Source organism: Podarcis muralis, chromosome 4 (assembly GCF_964188315.1).
Source record: "Podarcis muralis chromosome 4, rPodMur119.hap1.1, whole genome shotgun sequence".
Classification (NCBI taxonomy): domain Eukaryota; kingdom Metazoa; phylum Chordata; class Lepidosauria; order Squamata; family Lacertidae; genus Podarcis; species Podarcis muralis.
The window spans coordinates 77,177,740-77,195,745 of record NC_135658.1 but is presented as its reverse complement, the minus strand read 5'-3'; the positions used below and the strand labels follow the sequence as shown (position 1 = coordinate 77,195,745).

The window sequence follows — 18,006 nt, the reverse complement described above, 5'->3', positions numbered from 1 at the left end:
CCTGTGTTAGCCCAAGGACCTACCCTCTGTATGGACCCATCCGGATGGGTTGAAAAGCCGTTATAAAAGAACACTGAGCTAGAAGTAGGTTAATTACCTGCGAGGGAAAGTCGAGCTCTTTGCAAGGGAGGGACTCAAGTTTACAACCCCACCCCTCGCTGGAGTAAACGTTGAAAGCAGTTGTCTCTCTCTCTCTCTAAAAGGGCAGAGAAAATGAGCCCAGAGCTTTTAAACAAAGTTGTACACATTGATACGAATGGAAAAAGAAATGGCAAGGCAGATTGTCAACTATGCATTCGATGAAAAACAACCGAACCACTGCAAGGAATAACTGAAAGGAGCGCGTCGTCAGTGATGCTTAAAACTAAAAAACTAAAAATAAAAATCTCGGAGTTGGGAGGAAATCCCACCACACTTTAAAGCTTTTGTGCATTTGGGGGCTGCTGCAGTCCATCCCACAAGCCTTTGTAGGTGTGCAAAGACTCTTGCTTTCTTCAGTGAATCCTACACAACTGTTACAGGATCCCTGTATGTCCAAATATTCTACCGATTTCTGATATTAGGGAGAGAGAAACGGGGTGGAAGTGGTGGTGAGATGGAGACAAGTTTGGATATTAGCCAAGAGAAAAGTTTCATCTGTCACAGCCACCCTAGTATCCATCCCCATTCCACATAGTAGATTATGACTCCTCTGGAAAAATCCTTTTAAACACAAACGCAGTCCCCCGCCCCGCAACTCAAAGCCTGTTTAGGCAGATACATTAGCAAAAACATCCCATTTCAAGCCATTCTGATCTGTAATTAAAAGGTGCAGCCGGCTTGTATTCACCGGTGGCTTTTACAGAAGTTGCAGTGATCCAAAGTCAGGTTGCTGTGTCAGAGAGTGGCTCTTTTATTAATGAGAATACAAAAAAAAGGGGTGGGGGGGGGGAGGAAAAGGAGAGGCTTGCATGTTCTTAGCCCGGCTTCAATTTAGTTGCTAAGCAACCCGTTTATGGTAATTCATCCGCGAAATTTAAATCTCTGAGAAAAGGATCCTGCGTTTGGCTGAATGGTCGCCACGAGCAGAACAACTTGTGGGAGAGGGCAGCAGCTGCCACTTCTGGCCAGCAAGCCAGCCAGGCAGAAGCAGGGAGGGGAAAATAATGCACCGTGCCCCCCCCCACTACACACACACACACACATCCCTAGACCCCATGCAGAATGAGCTCATTGCTCGCCACCTCGGGGGACAGCGGGGAGAGCTTTCTTCACAATCCAGTACCCGAAGCGCGCGCGCACCCCCCCATCCTGAGTCCAGATGGCCGCTGGGTCCTCAGCACTTCCTCTCTTCTCCTCCTTCCTTGAGATCCTCACACCCCCTCCCCACCCTTCTCTCTGTCTCCCTCCCTCCCTGCTTCTTAACGCGCGCGCCAAGGCCCATTGCACTTCCAAGCAAGCCCATTCATCCACCTGATCTTAGCCACACATTACTCAAACTGCGCAGGGTATTTCCTCTCTCTCTCTCTCTCTCTCTCTCTCTCTCTCACACACACACACACACACACACGCAGGCATTTCCACTGAAATACTTAAAAGACAACCGGAGGGTTGCACAGTCCTCCCGTCAAAAGAGATCTAACCCAATTCTGTAGCCTAATCACAAGAGGCCTTGGAAATAAGACTAATGTTATTGGACTGAAAGAAGGAAGACCCGTTCAATCTTTGCGCCGGATCCATCAATCCAGAGTGAGCGCCACCCATGGCGCCTATTCACCAACAGGAAAGCTCTTTAGAATGACACTGACGTCCATAACCTGGCATTGAAGGAACGAGAATATCTGACCTTTTACACCCTCTTTAACCTTCCATGCTGTGACTACAAAAGAGCATTAAACACTCGGGAAAGTAGCCAACCACCTCTCGCCACCCAGCGCCGGAGTGCAAATCAGGGGAGTTCAGTGAGTCTTGCTCTCAAGTAAGTTCTTGTAGGGTTGCAGCAGGCTTAGTCTGCTCGCAGACTGACATCTGTGAACCACGCCGCCTTGTTAAACAGCGATGAGTGTTTGGGTTTTAACACCCCAGGAAGAAGACCTGCTCTCCTTTTCAATGAAGCTCACTGCTCCGCCTTAACTGTAGGGTTGTAAGAAACGGCTTACACCTGAAAGCATGCAGTATTTACTAGGAAGCGAATCCACAAAGTTCAAAGGCGTTCACTTCCTTGTAAAGATTTCATCATCATTATAAATGAAAGCTCTGCTCCGGCAATTGCTGTTCCTTCCCTTCATTCTCCCCGTCCCTAGGAGAACAGGCTAAAGGAGGCGGCAGCCTCCGCCCTGGTTTCCTTTAGGCTGCCATCCTATAGACGCTTACCTGCATAGGATTGCGCTGTGAGTCTCTCAAGCCCCTGAACGGAAGGCGAATGGGGAGTCGTGACGTCACTTGCAATGACCAAGGGTTAGAGAGGGGGCAGGACTCGCTTGCAGAGGCAAAAGGATCCGGCCAGAGAGCCGGGCTTCGTCTCTGGAGGAGCAACGCTCTCCGCCTGTAAGCGCCCATGGAGCGCAACCAGGAAAACCTTCACAGAGCAATCCTTTTCACGTCCAGCTAGAAATAAACCCTATTTCAATGGCGCTTACTCCCAGGTGATTGTGTATACATATATAACTGCAGCATTAACGACCCCCCTCTCTTCCCCCCCCCCACAGGCTCAAGTGGCCCAACAACCAACCCCTGTTAGGAGTCCATGGATTTTAGAGAACTATGGATTGAGTGTCGTCTGTCCGTCCCGTCCCCCCCAAAAACACCCCACCCCGCCACTTCTGCCCGAAACAGGCGCGCGCTCACGCACCCTCCAGCCTCACATCCATTAATCTGGCAGGCTAGGAAAAAGGGAGTTTGTGTCACTCTGGGTCAAGTTGTCAGCGGCTGACTGGCTAGCTGAAGACTGCCTGTCAGTCAACACCACATCTCCCTGCAGCTGAGACATCAACACCACCAAGGAGATCTTCCCTCGCGCTACCAGAAGCTTGCACCCAGTTTTAAGCATTTCCTCCCCCCCTCCCCAAACTGTAAAGGGCAAATATTTGTGCATCTTTCCCCAGCCGCCCTCCCTCCACCCACCCGCCGCACTTTTGGTTCCTTTTCGCCTTCCCATCTTGCCACTATAGACCAATTTCCTTGAAACAGCCAGAGGCTGGGACTTGTGAAATTTGGTCCATATCCTAAATAATTCATTCCAAGCCTGCAGCCAAGGCCAAGACTTGTTGCATCCATTTTAGAGTTTGATTAATCACCCTGGAACTCCATGCAAACTCAACTGCTAGCGTCCAAGGAGCTCCCCGCTTTATCGCTAAAAGCTGCCACTCGCAGATTTATTTTTCTTCTATTTATATGCAAATATGTCTGCGTCTTAAAAGGTGCGCGTGTGTGAGTGTGCGCGCTACACACACACACACGCTCACAATCTCTATGAAGATATAAAAATGTCGTTTTGTCTTTAGCTTGAAGGTGCTGATCATTTATTACAAAAATAAACCAATAAATACAACAATATATTGTTGCTTTTGACAGGATAAATATTTTACAAATATATACTCTTAAAAAAAACAAATATCAGTGTTAAACTTAAGGAAAATATGACACTTATTGATAGAACTATCAATAATATATACTGCATTTCTTATTAGAGCCGATTGTTCTTTATAGGTTCAGTTGAAAAATGTTCATACAAAACAAGTTCAGACCATAGCAATATGCAAACGCTACATGGAAACTATTTCCCTTTTTCTTTTTTTAAAGGCAAGCCGCTGTGATTTAAAATGCATGGTGGAGCTTGTTGCTTAATTTTTTTTAAAAAATGCGGTCAACAACAGTGGAGCGACTAGTTTAAATACACTTGGAAATTATTTATTGGCTAGGGATTTGAACGCGGTTGTGATTAGAAGTCAACTAGGCAACTCGAGAAATTGGGGGAGGGGGAGAAGAGGTAGGAAAAAGCTTCAGAAAAGGGAACGTAAATTATTATATTTCAGAATCACGCGGACTGCTTAAATACAACTTTTCAAAAAAAAATTTTTTTTACTCCTCTCTCCTTTCAGAGAGGAGGAATATGGGGGAAAGCTTAAGGGACCCAACAACCACAGAATACTGGATTTACACGTGAATACAGTGCTTAGGGTAATTTAGAGATTTGGTGATATAGAACGTTATTTTCATTATTTACATATTATATAACCCTTAACTAAAGCCTCTCGTTTATGCGTCCCGTGGCCTTGTAACCCTGAAGCTCCTATATACATTCAGAGGGTTCAATTTGAAGACGTGGGGGCGGGAGGAGAGAAGAAGAAGAATAATAATAATAGCAAATCACCTTGGTAGATTCACCTTTCTGCGTTATAAGGATACAGAGATGGGCATATTTTGCAAAATACCTGCTTCCGCAAAAACGACTGACCTTACAAAGCAGTTGCAAATATTACCTTTCTAACAGAAAAGAGCTTGAGGCTCACTCTTACCCCCTTTGTTCTCATCCCAACCCATTAACCAAACAACAACAACTAAGACATGTAAACAGATCTCTGTCCTGATTTTTTAAAAAACAACAACACCCCACGCCACTCATTCCTCTAGTGTGAAAAATAGGATTCTATCTCACATGCTGATATTTCCCAACAAGTATAAGCAACTTCGTGGCCTCCCTATTGGGAAGCCTGTTTTTTCTTATTTCCCTCGCGTGGAATGAAATTGTTGGAGCCTAGTTCTTTCTCTCTCCCCCCCCCCCATTTTCGGTGCCCCCTTCCCCTGGACCACCTAAAAGAGGTAAAATTCTGCACTAGCTTCCCACACTCCTCAAAAACTGTCTCCCGCCCCCTCTTTGTTGACTATCAACATGCTTGTGGTTTAATTTGGATTTAAAACAATGCATTTTAGGACTCGGCTATTTAGCTGGCTTAGACTTGACCTAAAATTGAGACTTATTGAAAAGGAGTTAATATTATTTCCTGGTTCTAAACCATTATACCACACATCAAGTGAAAGGAAAGGAACTAACGCTCGATTGAAACCTTATGTTCTTCTTCATCAGCTTCAACCTCCCACTCCATATTTTTCTGTTTCTACACAGTGCGCGCCGTGGGACTAGCTATCTTATCTGGGTACCACAACCCAAATGCAGGTTTCCAAAGGTGGGTTTGAACTTTTCAAACCTCTCCTGACTCCTCTGCTCTGTATACGTCAATGGCTATAACAATAACAAACAGTTATGGTAACCTACTTCTCAGTAGTGCAGCTACTGATATCCTTAACTTCGCCAACGCTCACGTTTATTATAACTGGTATGGCTGCTGTATAGAGTTGAGGGCAAGCACTTAACACCTGCGCCCAGTCCACATCCTGCACGCATCCCCAAAGCAACAACACAACAATGGCAAACTACCAGAACCCTGGCTAAAACTCGTGAGTACTTCCTTCTCTTTCTGTACGCACACCAACACACACATTTAGAAGTACCTTTTCTTAAATTATAGCGTTTAAATTAAATAAAAAGTTACACACATAAAATGTTTCCAAATAACATACAGTCTTTTTTTAAAAAAGCATCCTATGCATTATATTTTGGGAAAGGGACGGGGAGTTAAACTGTTGCAGATGATCGCTTATATCACCTGATAGGGGATATCTTCTGAGCTAGGGTTGCAACTTAAATGAGGAGTCAGACAATGGCCTTCTGTTCTAAAGTCTTGGTTTATAATCCCATTACACACTCTCAATACATTGATCTAAAAATACCGTGGAACTATATATGCATTTATAAGGAGCTGACCTACTTCTAAAAAAGCTAACCTGGCCAATAGTAAACGGAGGTGGGGGGGAGGGTTTCTCCTCCGTTCCCTGTTAAAAACACACACCACAAACAGACTATACAGAACGCAGGTTGGTTCTATCGTTGAGTCTCTCATTTGGAAGGTTTCCAGTATTTCTTAAGAAAACTTAACTCGACACAATTTCGTATGCATCAGACAAAGACTATTTCATTCTAACAAATTTATTTTCTCAATCAGCTCTTACGGAATCACTACTCAAATTAAATTACAATCAAATTATCACATCAAAAGATACCCTTATTACCTAATAGCTGTCCGTATTTTTTTTTTCATTTCATTTTTTTAAATTTGTGCTCGTCTGAAAAAAACACGTAATACAAGATCTGGGGAAAAAATAAATTACCGTTTTGCAGCAGTTCATAGGTATTCTGAATAAAATATTAAAAGAAGTCATTTAATGAAAATATAAAGCAAATTTTTTTTTTAGATCAACAACGGATCTAAACATTTCTCTATTGCTGTCTTTTTTTCTCTTTTTTTCTTTTTGTTTGTTTGTTGAAAAGTCTGTTTATTAAAACCTACCAAAAACACTGCGAGGAAATGGCAGTGTTATATAATCACTTCCACAGCACCCGCTCAATCAAGTTGGCAACGGATTTAGGAGAGAGAAGTTCAGATAAGTGCAGCTGCAGATGCCCAGTTCCTTTTAAATCCCTTTATCTGAATTAGTCCAGAAATAAAAAATATTAATAAAAAAAATATTAGCAGTGAACTTTTTAAAATTAATCTTCCAGGATGATTGGCAGCCATCAGGAACAGCCCTGAATTATTCCCTTTATGTCGCTGTTTCCCTTAATTCATGCAAAATCCTTCTACGGAGCTCCAAGTTTTAAGGACCAACAACCTCGCTTTGCTTCTCTCCCCCCCCTCTCCGGGTAGGAGCCCCTCCCTCCAACCTCTTTCTTTTCAGGGTCATCCTTCTATTTGCGGGCGGTTCTTTCTTTCTTTATTCCCCCTCCTCCCATCTTTCTCTCGCTCGCTCTCTTTCTCTAGATTATAATATATAAATTTGTTTTTTTTTTCTTCTATCCAGTCTGCTTGGCTTTTCATTTAGTGCTGCGTGCGTTATTTCCCCCCCTCTCCTTTCCCTAAACCTAGGAAAAAAGCTACCGGCTTTTCTCTTTTGTTATTGTTTTCAAAATAATGCTTCTCCTTCGAAAGTAGACTCCTTCCCTGAACCAAATTAACGTAGTTTGGGCAAACAAACAAACAAACAAACGACCACCCCCCTCCCAATAGCTCTGGAACTCAAAGAACATATGCTAGCATTGTTTTTTCTCCTGCTTGGGGCCTACCCTTTTTTGACATTTTCATTTTACGTATTTTATTTAAAAAGTGTGTGTGTGTGTGGCGGGGGGTGAAATAGAGAGAAAAGTTTCGGTGAACCTCGCAGGAAAGTCCTTTTAAAGGGGCTCGTGGTGGGTGCGGGGGGGGCTCGGAGAAGGAGGAGGAAGGAGAGAGAGAGAGAGAGAGAGAGAGAAAGAGAGAGAGGGAGAGAGAGATGGGAGCGCAGAAGAAGCTGGGTGCTGTACGATCGCTGCCACAACGATAACAACAGGGCATAATTTTGATCTGGTGTTGTGGAGTCGCTACAGAAAGGAACAACATCCGGGGTTGTGTGGGTTTGTTTGTGTGTGTGTGCGCGCGTTTGGGTCTCCACAACGCTCCCTTTCTCGCCGTAGCAAGGAAGGATCTCCAACTATCTCTCTGCAATGAAGAACGCTAAGTGTTCCAGATATGTGTCCTTAAACTAAAGCAAGCCAAGGAGCCTGGGTCTGGGCTGTAGGTGCGTGTCGGTGTCCTTGTGTGCGTCTTCGCCTTCCTTCCCCTCCCCTCCCCCACCCCTTCTCTCTCCCCCCCCCCCACCGCCTCGCTCACCTCTCCCTCTGCCTGCCTGCCTGCCCTTCTGTCTTCTCCCTAAGAATCCCTTTCTCACTTTTTTTTTATTTAAAATTTGTGGCGTTGCTGTCGTTGATGGTGATGATGGCGACTGTCTTTTTGTTTTTGTTTTGTTTTGTTGTCCGTTCCCCCTCCACCTCCCCACCACACACCACCCCCCTCACTGCACGCTCGCCTGGAGTCCGTGGTGGGGCGGCGGCGTATCGGAGTTCACGTTGCCGACCTGCGAGTAGACGTCGTCGGGCGTCTGCTGCTGGATCCCCGGGGGGGTCATGCGCTTCTCTTTCTGCCTGCGGTTGCAAAACCAAACCCTGACCACCTCCTTCTCCAGCTGCAGGCTGTCCGCTAGGTTCGTAATCTCCTGGGCCGAGGGCTTGGGGCATTTCAAGAAGTGGCTCTCCAAGGCCCCCTTGACACTCACCTCGATGGAGGTCCGCTTCTTCCTCTTGCGGCCCTGAGCCGCGATCTTGTCGATGCTGGTGGGGCTGCCCGTCGACGAGTCGGCTTCCTCCAGCCACTTGTTCAACAAAGGTTTCAGCTTGCACATGTTCTTGAAGCTCAGCTGCAGAGCCTCGAAGCGGCAGATGGTGGTCTGCGAGAAGACGTTGCCGTACAGGGTGCCCAGCGCCAAGCCCACGTCGGCCTGCGTGAAGCCCAGCTTGATCCGGCGCTGCTTGAACTGCTTGGCGAACTGCTCCAGGTCGTCCGAGGTCGGCGTGTCCTCGTCCGAGTGCGGGTCGTGGCTGTTCAGGCCGCCTCCCCCGCCTCCGCCTCCCCCGCCGCCTCCCCCGTGGTGCGGGTGCGGGTGCGGGTGGTGATGGTGGTGGTGGTGATGGCCGGGGTGCTCTCCCAGCTCGGGCGTGTCTCCCCGCACCAAGCCCGGGTGCACCAGGCTCTGGCTGCCCGGCGGAGGGCTCAGCATGCCGTTGACCGTGAAGCCGCCGGGCTGCGAGTACAGCAGAGGCTGCTGCTGCTGCTGGCTGGCCATGGAGGGCAGGTGCGCGCCGGCGCCGGCGCCCCAGTGGCCCTGGTGCGGCGGGCCCAGGTGCGGCGGCCGGTGGTGCAGCGCCGCGCCCGAGTGCAGGTCGTCCCGCCCGCCGCCGCCGCCGCCGCCTCCCTTCACGTCGGGCTGCTGCTGCTGCTGCTGTTGCTGCTGCTGTTGCTGCTGCTGCTGCTGCGGGCTCCCCGTCATGCCGACCGGGCTGCTGGCCCAGGGAGAGCCGGCTTCCACGGCGGCGGCGGCGGCAGCTGCGGCGGCGGCGGCGGCGTGGGGCAGCGCGGTGACCCACTGGTGCGCGTGGCTCAGCATATGGCCGCCGTTGCTGGCCGCCATGGCGCCCTGCATGAAGTCGCTCTGGACCATCTTGACGGACGAAGGGTCGCCGCGGTAGCCGCCGCCCGACACCGACGTGACGGCCACGCTGCCCGGCTGCATGCCGCCCCCGCCGTCCGAGTGCACGATGGAGCCCGCCGACAGGATGCTGTTGGTGGCCAGGTAAGGGTTAGACGCCGCCGTAGCCATCGCCGACGCTTTCCTCTCGACCCCTCCACTGCGCTCGCCACAAGCCGCCGCCGCCGCCGCCGCCGCAGCCCAGTAGCGCGCCACCAGAATCCCGCCCGGCTCGGCTGTTTCCTCAGCTCTCCTCAGCCTGCCCGGCCCGCCGGCCGGCCGGCCCCGAGGCGGGCTCCTTGCGCTCGGGTGCGCGCGCCGCCGCTCCTCCTGGGCTCGCGGCTCCTCTGAGGGGAAACACTCGCCACACGCAGACAGACACACACGCGCGGCCGCTTCTTCTCCTTCGCCGGCCCCTTATTGCGATTCACCTGTTCGGGGTTGCCTCAGCGGCGAGAAAGACATTACTGAATCCCTCTCCCTAGATATTGGTAGAAGGAGGGAGGAAAGGAGAAAAAAAAAAAGAGCGGGAACCGCCGAGGGGAGGGAGGGAGCGAGGTCGGCAACAACAACTCCCCTTTTGGCTTCCCTCCTTCACTCCCTCAGGAGCATATTTTCTCCCCTCACAGTTTCTGGGTTGTTGTTGTTGCTGCTGCTGCCGCTGCTGTTTTCTTTCCCCTCACAGAGAAAGTTTCTCTTCTCCCCCTTCTCCCCCTCCTGTAAGGCTTTGTATGGGGTGAATGAGTGCGTGTGGGCTCCTTTCTTTCGCCCCTCACGCACGTCCCCGCGCACACACTGTCTCTCGGTCTCTCTCTTTCGCGGCGCTTGTTTCTTTCTTTCTTTCTCTGGCTTTCGTCCCCCCTCTCTCCTCTCTCTCGCGCGCAAGTTTTGTTTATGTCCTAAGAAAACTTCTGGCGATGCTGGCGAAGGCGGCGGCGGACGAGGCGACGGAGCTGCGGGCGACGCATCGCCTCAGAGTTGACGCCCGGCCGATGCGCCCGGGTCCCTCGGAAACAAGAGTCCTGCTCGGGCCACCTTCTTGCGGGAATCTGGAGAAGACATGTCGCTTCCTTTCCCTTCTCTTCCCCCCCGCTTTTTCTCTTTGGGGAAGGGATGGCTTGGTGGGTGTGGGTTGTTGCCCCAGTCGTCGTCGTCGTCCTCCTCCTCCTCCTCACATGATAAAAGAAAGCAAGTTCGACAATATCTCTTTGGTCACCCTTCCCTCTCTCTTCTCTCTCGCCAAGAAAAGTTTAAAATCGCAGAGTTCTCTGTAATTCGAAAGGGATGACGAGGGTGACGAAGATCCAGTGGTCGTCTCCGGGAGGAGGAGGAAGCGCCTGGGCGCAGGGGAGCCGCGTGAGGGTGGGCGCGCAGAGATGGTATCCTTGAGCCGCGAACTCCGCGGGGGAAGTTGGCTGCCAGGCTCGTGAAGCGTGCTCTTCTGCTGGTGCTGGAGTACAAGCCGCTCTGCTCTGCTCTGCTCTTCCCTCGCTGCTGCTGCCGCCGCCTCCTCCTCCTCTTTCTCCCCCCTTCCTCCTCCTCCTCCCCCCTTCCTCCTCCTCCTCCTCTCCTTCTCTTTCTCTCCCTCTGACAGCTCTCTCTCTGTCCCTCCCTCACAGAGCGGGGACTGTCGAATGTTTACCCTCCGCCGAGAGCGCGCGCACCACCACACTTTCCCAAATACAAGGAAGTCGAGCGCGAGGGCCCCCGCTGATTGGCTACCCGCTGAGTGATTGGCAGGCCCGCGATGACTGGCTCAGGACGCGAGGCCCCCCTTCCGGCCGTTCCGATTGGTTGCTTTTTAATTTAGGCAAAGTGTCGTGGAGGCTTGGAAAACTGCCCTGCCCCCCTTCTCTTCTCTCCATCACCACCCCTCCTTTGCTCTCTCTCTCTCTCTCTCTCTCTCTCTCTCTCTCCTTCCTACTCACAACATCTTAACTCTTAGAGCCCAGTGAATAAATCTGAGTTCTCCCGGCATTGAGCTGAGAAGAGGGAGGCGGGAGAAAGGGGGGGGGGGAGCAATGAGAGAAAAAGGGGGAAGGGAAGAAAGGAGTGTGTGTGTGTGTGTGTGTGTGTGTGTGTGTGTGTGTGTGTGTGTGTTGGGGGGGGGGGCGGAAGAGAGGAAAACCCACTATCTAACACTGTACTTATTTTACTTGCATGCATATGATTCCTCTTATGGGCGCGCTTAAGCCGTATTATCTGCAACCAGCCGTGGCACACAGGGGCTGCCTGCATTCACAAAGCCCCCAGCCTAAAGAAAGGAAGAAAGAAACAACAAACCCGGAGCGCTCTCCCTGGTATCTTCCAAAGTTTTCCCTCCCTCCCCTTCCTGCCCTGTTTCATGTGCCTGTTTCTGCATCTGCTCCCCCCCCCCCACCCCCGCTTCCCAGAGGCACAAAGGTGCAATCGCCAGCAGCCCTCCTTAAGCCATGGCAGTTCCCACTGAAAAGCCTGCGCCGGACAGAGAGGCTCAGGCGGCCGGCTCTCCTCCTCCTCGTTGCAGGCAACCGGCCCCACACTTCTTTGTTTTACAGCCTCGGTTATTCCGCATCTTATGGGAAGTACAATGCCCCTCATCTCTCTCTCTCCATCCCCCAACTGAGGGAGTATGGATGCACGCAGCGCTCCGAGGCCTCTCCAAGCAAAAGGATGCCTTACCTTTTAAGAATACCCAGAAAGCTTCTTTTAACCATTTGTCTATTTTAAATTACGTTAATCCCACGGTGCTTTTTCAAAAAATAAATTTTTTTTTTGGGTGGTTCATTTCAAACAACGCAATGCTTCTCCAAATGGCTCTATTCCCTATCACTATATAAATGCAACCATGATGTGTGTGTGTATATAAAAGTAACACCGACGCCGGTAGCATTTTGTAGGATATAGACTTGACTCTATGAAACATTTTATTATTGCTAGTCCAGCCGAAAGAGTTAAGGTGGGCGGAAGAGAGAGCGAGAAAGGGAGGGAGGGAAGGAGGGAGGGAGGGAGGGAGAGAGAGAGAGAGAGAGAGAGAGAGAGAGAGAGAGAGAGAGAACGATGCGACCAAGCGGAAACGCTGCACAGAGGCAACCTCAGTGAACCAAGGAAAAAAGAGAAAGTGGCAACCCAAACAAGGGCAAATTGAACACTCCTCGGGGAATTCCAGTGAAATAACACCATTCGGACATTCAAGGAACGCATCTTGGCTAATGACGGATGCGTGTTTGTGCGCTGTTGTGCTTACCCACACACACACCACACACACACACACAGCCTGTGGCCAGGCACTCAGAGCGTGGGTCCCCTTCCACATTTGTGAGTGTATAAGCTGTGCGCGCGTGGGTCTCTCTCTCCCCCCCCCCCCCGGTGAAAATATGCACCGGCGTGTTTACATTAAGATGTGCAACACAACGCCCCCCGCCCCTCCCTCCTGTTCATAATTTCACCACAGAAGAACCCAGCTTAGGTGAATTTCAGTGTACAGCACGAACTGCATACATATCCCCGCTAGCGAGGAAGGTATGCGGAGCTGGCGTGATGGGCAGATTAGCTGGAGGCTGCTAGCATTTATTTAGGACTCGGTCCAGCTCCTGCATGTACAGTAAAAGATACCATCTTAGGTAGGTTTAGAAAAACCATTAAGGTGAAGTATACAGATCTGAAGAGCTCTGGTAACTGAAAGCCTAAACATCCAGAATTCTTCTCCTTTGTGTTCCCCTGTGTCTCCCAGACTTTTCCGCCTTTTAGATATACACATACAGATGAAGGGATCTAACACAGATTTCATTGAATAAATCGGAGATCTCCAGGTGCAGTCGGTTTGAATAGTTCGTGCCAGAACCCCATGTTTTCTTTTCCAGCCGATTTTGCTTGGATCAGGCTCAAAAAACCGAGTGAGTCTCGTGGTTTTGTTTACACTGAATGGGGAGGATAGGAACGGTGCCATGGGGCCGTCTTTCATTAATATACAGTGAGGATTTTGTCTAAATTACTGCTATGAATTTCACAGTACACGCTTTCAAAAGCCGTCTCAGGTGGCCCGATGAAACGTGATAGCGCCTCTGCAGACCCACTTCAATAATAGTAATAATAACAATAACAACGACGACAATAATAATAATAATAATAAAGTTTTTTGGGGGAAATCCCCCCCAATATTGTTTACCCATTAAACAAACTATCTTCTTGGTTGAGTTTAGAGGGGATTTTTTTTTGGGGGGGGTGATATTTATTTATTTAAAATTCAAAGTTAATCTTCTTCATCCCTCAACAATTCATTCCCCACCCCCACTCCCCTTTCCTTGTAGAGTGTGATTGCTTTGTCTGAGGGGGGGGGGGTGTGGAAATCCAAAGTATAACAAGGGGAGAACAGTTAGTGCTGATTTTCATTTGCATAAATTTTCATATATTTTGGTGAAAATAATAGACTAGTGGAGAGCTGGGCTTAGTGGAATCAGTGCGAAGGAGAATCTTACCCGGGATCTTTTCGCTGCAGTTGAGAACACGAATTTTCTCCTCGTCTACTAATCTCATAGCCAAAAAAACCACTCCCAAGCACTTAAAATACAAATCTTCCAAGTCTCGGAGCTCCTTTTGGTAAGTTTGCGTTTCTCTTTTCCTCCCTCTTTTTCACTTGTTTTACCTCTCTCTCCGTTCCTTTCCCATCAATGTCTTCTGAAAGCGCGCCTGGGCGCGCTTGTGTTTGGGGCAAGACTGGGAACCTCTGAAAACTCCCTGGATGGAACAAAACTCCCTCCCCGCCACAATTTGTTTTTGTTTCAAAGATAGATGCTCTCCTCTCAGACACCTTAGTGGAACATTAACCTGGAGTCATTCTAGCGAACTGAAGCCACCCCTCGCTGCTAGCTACTGCTGTACTTTTTTGGGGGGGGGGGTGGCACTGGTGTGTAACTCTTCTGAGGGGAAAGGGATTGGAAGATGACTTGGAGCGTGGTTGTTGTTGTTGTTGTTGTTTGTGATGTTGTTGTTCCCCCCTCTCTCCTTCTGCGCCCGAGGGGTCCAGGCAAGGCAGAGAGAGACCCCCTTATAGGCACCTGCTATGACCCCGAGGAAAATAAAACTGGGGTTGGAGGAAGAGGAGGAGGAGGAGGAGAAGACCAGCGGCCGGTGATGCGCCGAGAGGGTTAATGTTGTAACTAGGGAACAGGCGGTTAAGCACAACATCTACAGCTCTGTAGTGAAAGTCCATCAGAAAGAGTATAATCAATCAAAACTAACCAGGACATCCCTTCATTTTATTCTCTAAGGAGGCTGGGGCCGGAGTATTGGAAGGAAGCAGGATTCACATTGTCTCTTTTGCCCCTGATACAGGCGACCCCCCCCCCGCCCGGCCTCCCTGGAAAAAAACACAACACTCCACAACCCAGGCCCTTTTTAGCCTTTCTACCCTAGGCTGGATTCCATCTAACTACCTAGAAAAACTCTTTTTCTTGTGCCACATATTTTATTTTTAAACAGTGCTGTTTTTGTTGTTGGTGTTGGAGATGGCTGGCTGTGGGTGTCCTAGAGAACTTCACTCGCTTTTCTATAAATCCGCCTTTCCTCATTTTTTGTTTCTTTTCTTTTCTACGGGAATTCATGTATTGCCCTCTTCTTAAATCTCGTTTCTTTTCCCCCCAAGCCTTCTTATCTCCAGAGAGCCCCCTTCGCAACGCAAGCCCTGACTCGGATTTTTCTGATTCTTATTACTACTGTTATTGCTATTATTAATAATAATAATAGCGCAACGGCCGCTAGCAAATGGGCGAGAGGGCTCTCGTCGAAGTGGGGAGGTGTCGGTTTCAGATGGGGGTGGAGAAGCACCGCTCATTTCCCCCTTCTTGTTGACGCGCTCAGCTTCCCTTTTGACTGGGGTTAACTCTGTGTGCTCCATTGGAACAGATGCCGCGTAAAGCTGCTCGCTCAAGATCATTTGTTTCCTTGATGGGGGAACATTTCTGAGCGGAACATATTGGTTGCCATAGAGAAAGAAATAAAGGAAGAACACTAGTCACATTAAGCTATATGTTTGTGCACTGGGCTTTAGATAAAAGGGCCTCGGTCCAGCCAAGGAGAAGAGAAGCCAAAAAGCGGAGCTTTCCCTCCCCCCTCCACCTCCCCCCCCTCCAGCTTCAACTAAAACTAACTTTATTTTGTTTTGGACTTTTACAGTCGTAACATATACGCTAATTTTATTGGTTGTCGTTAATTTTATAAGATACGGTTTGCTGAACAAAATAGAACTTTCGAAGTGCTCGAACAGGAAGAGAGAGAGAGACAGGGCCGGTGCCGGTCGGCAGGGGGCGCACTGACGCGGCTCTCGAGCGGGGGAAAGTCGAAGACACTTTTGCTGAGCGGCAGTTGATGTCTAGCAAAAAGTTGTTAGAAGCAGCGGAAAGGGTAGGTTCCGCGTACCCCAGCTTCTGATATATGTGTGTATATATATATATATATATTTATACGTCCGTGTTTGTGCGTAATCTCAAGCATCAAGGGCGTTCGTCTTCCTGCCCTCTTCCTCTGACCGCAAGAGGGGGAAAGGAGGCTGGGGGGGGGGGGGGAAAGAGTAATATGCAGGGTTTTTGTTGTTATTATTTTTTTAAATAAAATAAAATAACCCAAACCTAGAATTTATATAGAGCTGTCATAACCCCCAGCAACGGGAAACCCAGGAACCCAACAGTAATGGGAAACTTGTGGGAAACTTCTCAGAGTCATCAGTCACTGGCTATAAGGTGTTGATTTGGAGCACGCTGCTAACCGAGATCTCAGTTTCACCTAAATAAAAGGAACCAGTTTAACATTAAGAAGTAAAAGAATGAAGAGGAAGCGGGCATGTTTGGTGGAAAGAGGTGTGCCGCAGGGTTCTACCAGACCGAGGAAGTTTAAGGCCCCCTGGAGAGCTGGGAGAGGCATCGAAGGGGCTTTTTCCAGCACATTGTAACGTTTGTTTGCTATTCTGTACCTGGAGAAGTCTTCCCCCAAATGAATCAGGCGCCCAGAGTTTTCCTAGGCTACTCCCTTGTCCCTGAGGATAGAGAGGAAAGCAGCACTGCTAAGATGAGCAGTAGATGCAAAACCCACAGAAGGGTTGCCCTTCTCGCCAGGGTCTCGCAGGCTGCCCCGATCCAGAGCACACGGTTTGCACCATCTCTGTGGGGTTCAGATACTCCCCCATAAAAACTCGGAACTTGGAAGGTCAACGTGTTGTCCGGTTCCTGATTCCTTCTGCCGGTCCCCCCCCCCCACTTCCAGTGGCCTGAGCGAGGGCAGGTGGTTGGAGAAAGCGGCTCTTGGGCAAGGGCTGCTGAGACCCTCGCCGTCTCTCCGTGACTTTTGTTCCTGTTAACTTTCTTACAGGCTGTCATTCGGCACCTGCGACACTTGGTAGGGCCGCCGCGTTCCTGATAGGAAAGAGGTACCATGAACTCTCTCTCAATCTTGGCCTCCTCGGCTAAGGCTAAGATCCTGCACGCATTCCCCTGGGCGCGAGCCTCATTGGTCTCAGTGGGACTCACTTCCGCCTACAGGATTGCGCTGCAAATCTTCCACCCGGTTCCTTAAGAGAACAGAAACGGGAATTGCTGTGTGGATATATGAAAGGGTGTTTCAGAAGTACTGTTTGCATACCAGGCGGGAGGGAAAGGAAAGAACGTAAGACATTGCTCCGCTTTCCTTAATGGGGCGAGTCTGAGATAGCTCCCCACCAGCCCTTTCCCCGGCTGAAGGTGACCAAGTCGAATTTCAAAACTCTTGGATAGGCTTGCTAGTTGCGCTTCGGGTCGCTTACACAAGTTTCCACACTGACGGATCTGGCAGGGGAAGCGACGACAATACCCCAGACTATTGTGGTGTGTTTCCTGAACGCAATTTTCTTCACAAACGCCAGCATCATTTATCGCTGTTAATTATGCAGCTGATGAGTGCCTGAACACGCGATTTTGGATCGGAGCAGCAGTTTTTAATATCTGGTATCTGGAAAACATTGGCCTTTCCTCCCCTCCCCTCCCGCTCCCCTCCTTCCATCCTGTCCCAGCTTAGTTCTTGATCTGTCTTTTCTCCTTCCTTTCCCCCCGCCTTCGAGTGAAACTTTCTCATGTATATGTGGCGGGGAGGAACCCATAACCCTTCAGCCTTATTCCTGGCCGCCTACATCAAAAGAGGGTAAAAGCAAACAGAACCTCCTGGATGCAAAAAAATGAAAAATAAAAAAACCCCACAGCAACAAGTCCATTTGGCAGGAGTTACTTATGCATGTGCCGCACACACACACACACACACACACACACACACACACACACACACGAGAGAGGGAAAGAGAGCCTATAAAAAAAACAAGATAAGAAAATACCAATGCTATAAATGATGTATTTATTATTTTACCCGGTTGTAAACTCATTTACAACATAAATAGAGGAGGAGCGTTGTCAAATTGTTAGCAGGTATTTGCCGTCCTGAGGATTCATCCGCTTAGGCTGCAATCGTAATCCCACCTACTCGCGAGTCAGCCCCATTGAAATTCAACAGGACTTACTTCTGTGCAGACATGTTAGGATTGCAGCCCTAAATGCAAGGACCACGAGGTGTCCAGTAGCCTCGGAGAGCCAAGTTCCTTCTTAGGGTTCAAATGCCTTTTTTTATTATTTTTTATTTTTTAAAGTATCTTCTTTCGGAGTGAATGATGGGTGACGGTCAAGTTGCGCCTGTCTCCAGTTAGGCTTCCTAGACTGGGCCTTTTGGGATGCTACTCCCCAACTTTACAGGTCATAGTTCTTCGTAGCCGGGCTGGTCGATGATGGTTTAGTACTAGGAGGAGGATGAGAGTTGCTAATCTGGGGGAAGTGAGGAGGTGGGGGTGGGTGAGGGAGTTGG

The 18,006-nt window shown here is 49.3% G+C and overlaps 1 protein-coding gene and 1 long non-coding RNA gene across 4 annotated transcripts in view; one reads left to right on the top strand and one right to left on the bottom strand.

Moving 5' to 3' along the window:
• Positions 1 to 7,822: 7,822 nt before the first annotated feature.
• POU3F3 (POU class 3 homeobox 3) lies at positions 7,823 to 10,993 on the bottom strand. Its single transcript, XM_028727953.2, has one exon. The coding sequence runs from the start codon at positions 9,283 to 9,285 to the stop codon at positions 7,924 to 7,926; it is 1,362 nt and encodes a 453-aa protein (XP_028583786.2). The 5' UTR covers positions 9,286 to 10,993; the 3' UTR covers positions 7,823 to 7,923.
• Positions 10,994 to 13,517: 2,524 nt separating this feature from the next.
• The window catches only part of LOC114596490 (uncharacterized), a 55,117-nt gene continuing 50,628 nt past the window's right edge, over positions 13,518 to 18,006 (top strand). Inside the window, exon 1 of one of the 3 annotated variants that reach the window (XR_013392656.1) lies at positions 13,518 to 13,731. This is a non-coding gene — a long non-coding RNA (uncharacterized LOC114596490). Of the gene's footprint in view, positions 13,732 to 14,923; positions 15,535 to 18,006 lie in introns of those variants that run through there. The other 2 variants (XR_013392655.1, XR_013392659.1) reach the window with 2 other exon arrangements.

What these genes read in the sequence shown, in the direction of transcription:
- POU3F3 (XM_028727953.2), bottom strand. Translation starts at nt 9,285, where the DNA reads ATGGCTACGGCGGCGTCTAACCCTTACCTGGCCACCAACAGCATCCTG.